At 42.3% G+C, this 13054-nt stretch overlaps 1 protein-coding gene across 3 annotated transcripts in view; it reads left to right on the top strand.

The window, feature by feature from the left end:
- ap2b1 (adaptor related protein complex 2 subunit beta 1) overlaps positions 1-3937 on the top strand; it is a 75180-nt gene extending 71243 nt beyond the window's left edge. For all 3 annotated transcript variants that reach the window (XM_028807038.2, XM_051930805.1, XM_028807037.2), the window contains 2 exons: positions 449-603; positions 1389-3937. In XM_028807038.2, coding sequence (XP_028662871.1) covers positions 449-603; positions 1389-1463 — 230 coding nt within the window. In that variant the 3' untranslated portion in view covers positions 1464-3937. The remainder of the gene's footprint in view (positions 1-448; positions 604-1388) is intronic.
- Positions 3938-13054: the final 9117 nt, after the last annotated feature.

Raw genomic sequence — 13054 nt, 5'->3', positions numbered from 1 at the left:
ACACCAGCGGTGTCAAAAACACATCTCGTGAGACTTAAAATGTCTCGTTGTTAGAAGATCTTGCTCACTGTACGGATAGAAGAAGGCGGAGCAAATATAGAACAAGAAAATTCGAACGCTACTGTTTTTATTGGCGATTTTCCATAGATTGTGTCGTCACGACTTTATTTATGGGCAGTCCCTCAGGTGCGCCGCGAAAGAAAATTTTTGGACTTAGTGCGCCGCAACTCGAAAAAGGTTGCCTTTCACCGCCTTAGTGCTTGGAGCACATTTGATATTGTTCAAATATTTTAATGTTGCAGTATTTAAGGAGAGGATTTGATATCCTGAATATGATCATTTCTTTAGGGACCTGTATTACTTCAACAAGCATAGAGCAGACTATTTTGAAACTCTTTTTAGGACAATTATTAAAAGTGTGTGTCTTTTTGTTGTTGCTTTTTTACAGACACTGTTTCGGGTAAACTGCAGAACAACAATATTTACACCATTGCAAAGAGAAATGTAGAAGGCCAGGACATGCTGTATCAGTCCCTGAAACTTACTAATGGCATTTGGATTCTAGCTGAATTGCGTATTCAGCCGGGGAATCCAAACTACACAGTGAGTAGTTGATGTAATCTCTGTTATCTTTGTGGAATGCTGTACAAGAGTATCTCTTAATAAATAACATTTTCTGTACATTAGTTGTTCCGAAATATTATTTGGGAACAGTATAAAAAAGAAATGTATTTCTCAACTACTTAACTGTCATATCTCACAGATCCAGAATTTGTTATAAACTACCTGAAAGGGTGCCTACTCTATATCTGATTTGTACTGTCATGCTTGCGAATTGAACTTCTGGCCAGCCTTTCAAAATCTTAAATTTGATGCACACCTTTTTTCTTTTATTTGAGGAATAATTTTTGTGGTATGTGTTAGACTTTCATGATAGTTTGAAATGCAGTGATCTACAACTGCTGTCCTAAAAAAAGGCTTAAAAGCCTATGTATACTTAAGGCAAAGGCCAAACAAATGGAGTTGTTTTCCCACTTGAAACATGCAGCATGCACTGTGCAATCTAGTTATATGTTCCAAAACCATTACCTAGTAAGTTTGGTGGTTTATAAGTTGACACATTTTAAAATGATCATTCTTGCACACAAGATATAAGGGCACAATACATGAATGCTTTGTAGTACTAGGTATTGGTTTTTTAAGTAGATGTTAGCTTTGATGTAAATTCTGCCATGAGCATCAGCGATTCCTCCTGTCTAAATTAAACACACACACACACACACACACTTTTTTGGAAATACAGTATTGTTATATGCAGTACTATTTACAGTTGTCAAGGTTTTATTAAAAAAAAGAAAGAAAAATATAACCTTTCTTTCCTTCCACAGCTTTCCCTGAAGTGTCGTGCTCCAGAAGTCTCCCAGTATGTCTATCAAGTGTATGATTCAGTACTGAAGAACTGAAGGCCAGCTCTATTAACATTTGCACCTGGAGAAAAGAACCAATTATTTAATGTTGGTTTTTAACCACTGATTTGTAACGTAAAAGTGAACTGTGAACAGAGCCATAATGAAAGCTCTTAATACTTTGTAACCACTGCATTAGCCACAGTTTATGGTGACTTTACATGTATTCATTCCACTCCTATGTTAGTGCTTCCCTTCCCCTAATTTCATTTTGTAGCTCTAGTTAGAAGAGGTTAAATTGTATTATGACCAAAAAAAAAAATTCTTTATGCTTGTGCTTTCCACTATACTTCCCATGTATACTTTCAGTTGTGGTTCTTGCACACATTTTTGTGTTTTGAAACTGTAATGAATGGAAACTGTTCACAAATCATTTTAATATTGCTGGGTTTCATTTGTAACATTAAATCCCATGTTGCATTAGACAATTAAATATTAAAATAGCACTACAGAAGTAAATTACAGTAATTGAAATGGAAGGATGTCAGTGGTTTGTGGGGGGGGGGGGGGGGGGGGGGTATATAGGAGCTTAGCTGCTAGTGCCAACTTTTCCTGCTATTTATCCAGTTCCATTAATAACTGAGTTTGTATGCTGTTAAACATTTATCATCTGCTTATAATTCTAGTATTTGTTTTTTCTCTTATAGCGGTTTAGATGCCCTACGTACGATCTGTACCATGCAGCTTCATGTCAGCTGGTAATGTCATGAAGAATAATATCAGTAAAATGGCTTTTGTTGCTACTTGAAATGATTTCCCCTCATCAACTAACAGCCTCTGTTTCTACTCAGTCTTACTCCATCCACGTATTTGTTTGTTTAATTTGCACACTTTCCTTATTTTACATTATGTCCCCTCAATACAGAATGAATACAAGTTAAGTGGCAAAATTCAGTTTATAATGTTCTTTATGCCAAACCTTGGCTGGTGTTGCACATGACAGCTAAGTGCATGTGATTGGCCCTTTCTGAGTTCTAGTGTGATCAAGTAAGGATTGCTTCATACATTGCTGTCTGCATTGGTTTTGACACTTTTTCAGTTTGTAGTACAAAGACATCTTTCAGACTTCTGTCTAGATGTTACTGTCTTTTATGTGTACTGTATTACACTTTGCAGTGTGCAAAAAATATTTGTGTGTTAACAACATCTTGCTTTTTGATATCTTTGTTATTATGCATTGAAGATTGCTGATAAGAACCAGACTGGTTTTATTGTTTTTGACTTTGTTCATTTTTAAACTGTAACAGTGTATCAGAAGCCATTTCATTTGGTTAAGATTAACATTGAAATGTGTGTTAATTCTTATGAATTTGGATGTTCAGTCGTGTATGTAATGTGAATTGTAAATGAATTATGATCCTTTAATAATCTGCACATTAATCAATTGATAAACGGAACCTGTTTGCCTTTTTAAAAATCCTTATATATATCCACAAACACTGGGCAGAGAAGGTTTTATGTGGACATACAATACATTTGTAGTACTTTAAGATTGCATTGTTGATCTATACCACTTGTGAACTGTATCGTACCTGTTACTCATGTTTATGGTATAAGTGGAAAAAAATGTAAACGGGGCTTTCTAAAGAATATATCCTTAGAATTTGTGTGAAATATTTTACAGTGATGTCCTGTAACTTAAGGAAAAGTAACTACCTGAATATGCTTTTCAGAATAGCCTAACAGTAGTCCATTTTGAAATGAATTAGTCAGTTTATTCTGCTTAACTAATCCTGACATCTGCTTTGTGTCTTATTAGGTCTGCAGTCAAGGAAAGGTAATAATTTTCTTGCCTATATTACTGAGTCATTCTACAATTTTAAAACGGCCTTTTGAAAATCAAAACAACAACATAATTGCTCCTTCCAAACATTTCTATTTCTGTGCATCACATGGTTAGACATATTTGCATATCATATAACAAGGTGACATAGTGTTCTTAGGAAAGTATTTGTAGTTTGGCACCTCTGTTAACTGTGCCTGTAACCTGCATGTTAGAAGCACTGTCCTCAGTTTAAATATATAGCCCATTAAGGACGATTTCTCTACTATTGCAGACTAAAAAATATTGCTAAATGATTGTTTAATCAATCAGCCATTATTTTATTTTGAAACAGTAGTCTGTTACTTGTACATCCCAAACACTGCAGAGACCTCTTTCTCCATTGTAAAAAGCTAATATTTTTGTTCGGTACTCACCCTTAATAATTGGCTCCTCCATCTTGCTTGTCTAGACCTTAATTGCAGATTGCACATTTTCTCTTGTTTGATCACACTTTTGGTTTACATATTGCTTTACAAATGGATGTTCCAGTGTAGCCGTGAAGAGGTATAAACTATGACTCTTGACTTCTCCCAACATTGAGAGATTATTTGATCTTACATTTAAAGCTGCTTTATCCTCCAGAAATAATTTTCTAACTGGTATCCATATTATATTTACCATTATCAATAAATGTGTCTTGACTTTATGTAAGACTCTTATTCCTTGAACATGAAGTGTCTGAGGATGCTAATTGCAGCAGTTATTTTTATTTTTATTGATTTTCATAAATTAAACACAAATCAATCAATTATATGATTAATACTACTTTCTGTGCATTTATGCTTTATATCAAATTAATCTCAACACCCCTTCCTGCCCCGGTTTAGTAATGTAAACAGTGCAAAGGAAGTGTATTAAATAAAATATGCTGTACATTCATACACTCAGTGGTTATTTTCTTAAGTATTTTCATACAATATTGAGTAGAACCCCTTTATACCCAGAGAAAAGCTATATTGACATAGTTCCTGCAGATGTTTGGCTACACATACTGATAACTAATTGCTCTACCTCTTTTTGAAGGTGTTCTTTTGGATTGGAGAATGTATTGGCTATTTAAGGAAACTGCAGTTAGATTCTTGTTAGTTGAACTATTCTGAGTATACGCATGCTTTCTAACCTTATCCACTATCCTGCTGTAAGTATCCATGGGAAAAAGAGTAGACTGTGTTAATAAGTGATGCACTTGACCTGCAACAGTGTTTAGATGCACAGTGGGGTTCAGAGGGCACTTGGCCAGTTTTAACAAACATAATATTTAATAACAAAACATTCACACACCATAAAAATACCACAGCTAGCCTGTGTCAGTGACTGAAGGAAAGATAGGTCTGTAAATTAATGCTATCTGTGCCAAATTCTGAACCTACCTACTATGTATTGCAGCAGAAGTCGGTGTCTCTCAGGCCAAGTGTCTTTTTCCTAATCTGCTATCATCTAGTTTTGCTGATTGCATCCCCACTATAGCCTTATATTTTCATTCTTAGCTGACTAGACTGGCACTCAGCATGGCCATGTGCTCCTTTAGCCAGTTAGTGTCATCATCTGATGTGTTGTGCATCCGTTGCACAATGCAGTTGTAAGGAGCTGCTATTGATTATTTTTGGCTGTTCTGCAAGTTGAATCAGTCTGGTCATTGTTTTCTGAACTCCATCATGAACATTGTATTTCCTCCAAAACACTAGCACTCACTGATTTTTATTTTTGTTGAATCATTTTCTAAGTTCTAGAGACTATAGTGCCTGAATATGACAGAGGATATGATGTTTCTAAAATGATGGAGCCACCACTTCTGGTAAGTGGTAACAGCCACTTAGATAATGCATCTAACATACTGACTGGAGAAAACTTAACCTTGTGGCCTTAGCAGCCTGCAGAATATGTTGAGGTGTAACCACATGACTGGCAATTTAGGTGAGCCGTCTAAAGTAGATTTATCATATAAAATGGGAGCTGAGTATGAGTGTGTGTGTGTGTTTGTTTGGGTAGGCTTTATATAACTGGAAGTGACATCTTTCTTGGGGCTGGAACCAAAAGTGACGTCTTACTGGGAGTCTGAACCTGAAGTGATGTCACTCTTGGTGCCGGAAAACCGGAAGTGATGTCTTGTATGTGAAATCAGGCAAGTTTTCCTGTGTTTGGTCTGCAGAGAAAATAAGGAAAGGTTTAGTGCACCCCACCACCCACTGGCCTGGCATGGAATTACCTTCTTTCGGTCCACTCAGCTTCCTCCTACTCGCACGTGTGTGACAGTGTATACATAACCTATTATGTGTGTATATTAACACATGATCCCATAACTATGACTGTAAGCCATTTAGTTCAGGATAATGGAGAATACTTCGAACTGTCCCAGCAACAAAGCAAACTTAATCTCACCAGTGTTGCCAGATCAGTGACCTCAAGCAAGCTCTTTGTCTCAATCATGAAAATGTATGCCCTCTTAAAAAGCTGCAGACTTTTTTTATTTATTTTTTCACAGCTTTAAAGCAGCAGTGTGAGAAAGTAACTGACAGACAAGCATACTTCTAGTAGATTAATTAATGACTTTAGATTCCTTGGCTTGATGTGGTTTTTCCCTCTCTCTCTCCAACTGTATATAACTTTTTTTTTATTATCCATCCATCCTCTTCTGCTTATCCGAGGTCGGGTCGCGGGGGCAGCAGCTTGAGCAGAGATGCCCAGACTTCCCTCTCCCCGGGCCACTAATTCTAGCTCTTCCGGGGGAATCCCGAGGCGTTCCCAGGCCAGCCGAGAGACATAGTCCCTCCAGCATCTCCTGGGTCTTCCCCTGGGCCTCCTCCCGGTCAGACGTGCCTGGAACACCTCAGCAGGGAGGTGTCCAGGAGGCATCCTGATCAGATGCCCGAGCCACCTCATCTGACTCCTCTCGATGCGGAGGAGCAGCAGCTCTACTCTGAGTCCCTCCCGGATGACTGAGCTTCTCACCCTATCTTTAAGGGAAAGCCCAGACACCCTGCGGCGGAAACTCATTTCAGCCGCTTGTATTCGCAATCTCGTTCTTTCGGTCACTACCCATAGGTCAGGGTAGGAACATAGATCGACTGGTAAATTGAGAGGCTCAGCTCCTTTTTCACCACGACAGACCGATGCAGAGCCTGCATTACTGCGGATGCCGCACCGATCCGCCTGTCGATCTCACGCTCCATTCTTCCCTCACTCGTGAACAAGATCCCGAGATACTTGAATGGTCTCGGATTTGGAGGTGCTGAATTCCATCCCAGCCGCTTCACACTCAGCTGCGAACCGATCCAGAGAGAGCTGAAGATCACGGCCTGATGAAGCAAACAGGACAACATCATCTGCAAAAAGCAATGACCCAATCCTGAGTCCACCAAACCGGACCCCCTCAACGCCCTGGCTGCGCCTAGAAATTCTATCCATAAAAGTTATGAACAGAATCGGTGACAAAGGGCAGCTCTGGCGGAGTCCAACTCTCACTGGAAATGGGTTCGACTTACTGACGGCAATGCGGACCAAGCTCTGGCACAGATCGTACAGGGACCAAACAGCCTTTATCAGGGGGTTCGGTACCCCATACTCTCGGAGTACCCCCCACAGGATTCTCAGAGGGACACGGTCGAATGCCTTTTCCAAGTCCACAAAACACATGTAGACTGGTTGGGCAAACTCCCATGCACCCTCCAGGACCCTGCTAAGGGTGTAGAGCTGGTCCACTGTTCCGCAACCAGGACGAAAACCACACTGTTCCTCCTGAATCCAAGGCTCGACTATCCGCCGGACCCTCCTCTCCAGAACCCCCGAATAGACTTTTCCAGGGAGGCTGAGGAGTGTGATCCCTCTGTAGTGGGAACACACCCTCCGGTCCCCCTTCTTAAAGAGGGGGACCACCACCTCGGTCTGCCAATCCAGAGGAACTGTCCCAGATATACATGCGATGTTGCAGAGACGTGTCAACCAAGACAGCCCTACAACAGCCCGAGCCTTGAGGAACTCCGGGCGTATCTCATCCACCCCCGGGGCCCTGCCACCAAGGAGTTTTTTGACCACCTCGGTGACCTCAGTCCCAGAGATGGGGGAGCCCACCTCAGAGTCCCCAGGCTCTGCTTCCTAATTGGAAGCCATGTTAGTGGGATTGAGGAGGTGTTCGAAGTTCTCCCCCCACCGACCCACAACGTCCCGAGTCGAGGTCAGCAGTGCACCATCCCCACCATATACAGTGTTGACACTGCACTGCTTCCCCTTCCTGAGACGCCGGACGGTGGACCAGAATCTCCTCGAAGCCATCCAAAAGCCGTTCTCCATGGCCTCCCCAAACTCCTCCCACGCCCGAGTTTTTGCCTCAGCAACCACCAAAGCCGCATTCCGCTTGGCCTGCCGGTACCTATTAGCTGCCTCCAGAGTCCCACAGGACAAAAGGATCCTGTAGGACTCCTTCTTCAGCTTGACGGCATCCCTCACCGCCGGTGTCCACCAACGGGTTCGGGGATTGCCGCCACGACAGGCATTGACCACCTTACGGCCACAGCTCCGGTCAGCCGCCTCAACAATAGAGGCCCGGAACATGGCCCATTCGGACTCAATGTCCCCCACCTCCCTCAGGATGGGGTCGAAGTTCTGCCGGAGGTGGAAATTGAAGCTACTTCTGGAAAGGGGCTCTGCCAGACGTTCCCAGCAGACCCTCACAACACGTTTGGGCCTACCAGGCCTGACCGGCATCCTCCCTCACCATCGAAGCCAACTCACCACCAGGTGGTGATCAGTTGACAGCTCCGCCCCTCTCTTCACCCAAGTGTCCAAGACATGTGGCCGCAAGTCCGACGACACGACCACAAAGTCGATCATCGAACTTAGGCCTAGGGTGTCCGGGTGTCAAGTGCACATACGAACACCCCTATACTTGAACATGGTGTTCGTTTTGGACAATCCGTGACGAGCACAGAAGTCCAATAACAAAATTCCACTCTGGTTCTGATTTCCATTCCTCCCAAGCACGCCCCTCCAGGTCTCACTGTCATTGCCCACGTGAGCATTGAAGTCTCCCAGCAGTACAAGGGAGTCCCCAGAAGGTATGCCCTCTAGCACACCCTCTAGGGACTCCAAAAAGGGTGGGTACTCCGAACTGCTGTTCGGAGCATACACACAAACAACAGTTAGGACCCGTCCCCCCACCCAAAGGCGGTGGGAGCTACCCTCTCGTCCACCGGGGTAACCCCCAATGAACAGGCTCCAAGTCGGGGGGCAATAAGTATACCCACACCCGCTCGGCACCTCTCACCGGGGGCAACTCCAGAGTGGTAGAGAGTCCAGCCCCTCTCAAGGAGATTGGTTCCAGAGTCCAAGCTGTGCGTCAAGGTGAGTCCGACTATATCTAGCCGGAACCTCTCGACCTCGCGCACTAGCTCAGGCTCCTTCCCCTTCAGAGAGGTGACATTCCACGTCCCAAGAGCCAGCTTCTGTAGCCGAGGATCGGACCGCCAAGGTCCCCGCCTTCGGCCACCACCCAACTCACACTGCACCCGACCTCCTTGGCCCCTCCCATAGGTGGTGAGCCCATGGGAAGGGGGACCCTCGTTGTCTCTTCGGGCTGTGCCCGGCCGAGCCCCATGGGTGCAGGCCCGGCCACCAGGCGCTCACCATCTAGTCCCACCTCCAGGCCTGGCTCCAGAGGGGGTCCCCGGCGACCCGCGTCCGGGCAAGGGAAAACGCCGTCCAAAGTTTTCATTCATCATAGAAGGTCTATTTAACCGCTCTTTGTCTCATCCCTCACCTAGGACCAGTTTGCCTTGGGTGGCCCTAACCAGGGGCATAAATCCCCGGACAACAGAGCTCCTAGGATCATTGGGACACGCAAACCCCTCCACCACGATAAGGTGGCAGTTATACTGTATATAAGAGTCCTGCTTTACCTTGGCGTCTGCAGCAGGACAAACCAATGAAGCCAAAGGAAGCAATGCATCATGTAGGAATAGCAAATGTAAGTGAAACTGTTGGCATCATTGCACAGAAGTCTAAATGGCTCACTTGTCTGGTCTCCTGTGTTATGCTGGTTTGCAATGGCTCTAGATAAAGCCTCTCTCTTCTTTAAATGGTTGCTTTTATGTTGTGACCTGGTCTCCTTGCAGGCCATGGGATTTATGACCTTGTCATGGTTTTAGATGTTAGGAAATAAGTTAGAAAATGTGCACATGGCATAGCATTCAGGTCCAATCAGGGACTTGGTTTTCTGACTTTACACTTTTTAGTTTCTTCATCAATGAGATACAATAGTTATCAGATTTTTGTTTGTTAAATAATTTTTAAACAGTAAGACCTATAGTGTTATGCAATTACATGAATTAGTAGATTTTATTTTCTCCCACAAGGAATGAACCTTGGTTTCCTAACCTTCTCATAATCCATTTTTTCTCTCTGACTCCTACTCTGGCACTGGGTGCAACTTGTACATTGACCACATTACTATCTGTGCTTGGCTGTGGAACAACATATTGAAATGGTGGTGACTAGTTAACCTCAACAGACACAGCGTGAAGTCCTCGTGTGAGTATATGACAATTCAGACTCCTCAGAGGCCATGTGATGATGTACTTTGTCTAGAACAGAGGTTCCCCACCCTTTCTATGCCTCATACAACTAAAAAAAATGTTTGATTTATGTTTACACCCCCTACAAAAGTAATATATGTAATGATGAAGTGAAATTTCTAATTTATTAACCACATACAGAACTGCAGGTGAACAAACTGAAAACTTAAAAAAAAATAAAATAAAATAATAATAATAAAATAAACTCCGTGCATTAAATTTAAAATGACCATTTTAACTTTACCAGTATCTCAGTAATCTTATAAATGTGTCCCGTATGAAGTTTAAACACTATTGACATTATCAGGGTTGGAGTATCCTGTGATGTATTAAGTGCCACAAGAAAATGAGACACAGTCAACGATCAGTGGTTTTGGGGGCTAGGAGACCCCCGTGAAGCAATGGGTGCTGGCACGCCACTAAGCAATGAAACACAGTCATCCACTGTTAACACCCACGCTGCAGTTCAAAAACAGATGTGTTGCACAGTTAAAAACACTGCATTACTGCCAGGACCACCGGCAATAGAGAGAGACAGAGTCTAAGCAGCAGGTGTTGCAATCAATTTAGTCCCCCTTGCCTCCGAACCCCCCGGCAAAAATGTCAGTCAACCATAGAAATCAATACAGTTTCACGATCCAGGCTTGCACAGAAATCGACACAAGACCTTGTCTGTCTATGCATGTCATTGCAAGGTCTAAATTCCTTCTCTTTAAAAAAGTTCCCCTCCTTTACAAACAGTCTACCCACAGAAAGAAACCTGCGAGAATGCTCATTTCTGCAGCTCAGTCACTGATGACAATTGCATACACAGTGCTTGATTCTTTTCATGTCATAGAACAAGAGCACAAACTAATAAATGACCTACAAGTGATTACACACTGTAGGACACTACCTGCACCACAATAAAGTCAGACAACGCACCTCACTCGAGTTTGATGAATCGTGACGTCGCCTTACTCTTTGTCGCACTCCTTTGGGAACCCCTGGTCTGGAAGCAGGAGTAACCTGGGACAGCTTCATTGACTTCCTGTATTCCATAGAGCTAAGGGTTATTTTCTAAAGGATCACCAAAAAATTGATTTTTCTTTTTCCTCTCCCCTGTTATAAATTAACCAGGTAAGAAATGTGACAAATGAGTGGAGACCATTCAGACCATCAAGCCCGTTTGTTGAGCTAATTGCTTTGCTGTCCCAACCATCTCATCTAGAATCTTTTTAACGGCTGTCAAGGGTTCTGTTTCAGCTACTTGTCTTGATAGTTCTTCCAGATTCCTACAACTCTTTTTGTTATAAAGAAGTGCCTCCTGGCGTCCATTTTAAATCCCCTTAATTTCCACTGGTGTCCTTTAGTAAGATCTCCTGCTGTCATGATTTCTGTTACTTTTCTCCACTATTTATGCACCGGCCTTGTACTGTTCTTTTAAAAGGGGAGGTGTGCTTATTTATTTAAATGTTCATTTGTAAGAAGCATGACTTTGCCTTCATAAATAAATAAACTGAATTTGATTAAAATCAGACCAAAGACATGCAAAACTGGCTGATGGGCAACACTGAATAGGCCGAGTATGTCTACTGTAGGTGTGCGATTCACATTAGGCTCTAGTGGCCATTATCTGGATTAGGTAGGTTCAAAGAATTGGTGGAAGGATGAATTACCTTCTGAATAAGAACTCTGTCCATGCTGCGGTATTGATCAGCTAATGATAACTGTACGTGACGCAGTCTTAACAGCTTCTCAGTCTGACTCTCCGCTAGCTAACACCTTGAAGCGCCTTCTCATTCTTGTACTGAACACTTTCCATTGCGCAAAGATAACAAACTGCTGATCCGATTGTTCTGGAGTTGCCAGTCTTCTTCCATCGTCGCATTGCAGGCCATATAGCACTTGCGCTCTGCCCCAGAGGACCCCCACACTGCCTTAGGAATAGGCGTCTACCCAGGATTCAAATAAGGTTGCATTATAACAATCCTTTTGTGTGCACTGCAGGCCCTTTGTCATTTGTGCTGCATTGACCCCAGTCTGCTTCAGTTTAAAGTCTCTGCCACATGTTTAAAAATAAAGAACCAAACCTTTTATGTCTGAATAAATGGCTTTGAAAAGAAGAAAAAATACTTATATTTGGAAATCGGATCACGCCAGTAACAGTGGAACTAATAGGTTTTGTGGAAAAGCCGGAGGAAAGAATCCCAGTTGTTTCACTGCGGGGAAAAACCAAAAGAGCGCCAAGAGATTTGTGTCGGTGCACGGTATGCAGCTTAAATAATAAATGAATTGAGGGTTATATGCTTTAATTCACACGTTGGGACATCCTGTACCTGACCGTAATCTTACACGTTAAATTATTTAAATATAGGCCAGCAACTCCTCACTTGTTTAGCATTGTAATAATTCAATCAAGTTGTTCAGGAAAAGAATAACATTTAGTGCTTCTCATTTAACCTAGAATTGAATTCCAGCCCCCCAGATGCAATCACTAGAAACAGCGTAATGTGAGAAATGAGTTAAAACACAAAAGTCCTGCTAATCTGCCTCCATCTCTTCTGTCTTGGCAGATTCAGACCTACAGGAGCACCTTGACAGTTTATTGAAGGGCTGTCACTTCAATTTGGGTGACACTTTCTTTATATTGAAACCAAACATCTACAGTGATTGCATTTTCATGTGCCATTTATAAAAACACTCAGGTAAAACTGTGTTTCTACATCACGCGGAGCACAGCAGTAGAAAGTACTGCGAGCTTAACAAGCCATAAACTAACTGACATAAAAATCATGGAAAGCTCATTCACATTAAGAAGATGGGATGCCTGAAATAGACAGTCGGGGGGCTTACATAAGCAAACTACATTAGGCAGAACATTTAAAGCAGAGAGGAGAGTCTTCAGTGTTGGCAGATTATAGACTGTAGCACACAGAGCCTAAGCCCACCATTTCCACATACAGATGGTGGCTGAAATAAGAAAAATGAATATATTGGTATGATCTGTAACCCTACTTGCTTTATATTATATATATATATATATATATATATATATATATATATATATATATATAAATTGTGTTATATAATAAAATATTATTATGTAATAGATAATAACAGGTGGCAACAATAGAACAATCTAGTCAAGAACTGGCCATTCAGCCCAACAAAGCTCGCCAGTCCTATCCACTTAATTCTTCAAAAATAACATCATT

The sequence above is a fragment of the Erpetoichthys calabaricus genome, chromosome 8 (genome assembly GCF_900747795.2).
Source record: "Erpetoichthys calabaricus chromosome 8, fErpCal1.3, whole genome shotgun sequence".
Taxonomy (NCBI): domain Eukaryota; kingdom Metazoa; phylum Chordata; class Cladistia; order Polypteriformes; family Polypteridae; genus Erpetoichthys; species Erpetoichthys calabaricus.
This window is presented reverse-complemented; position numbering and strand designations above follow the sequence as displayed.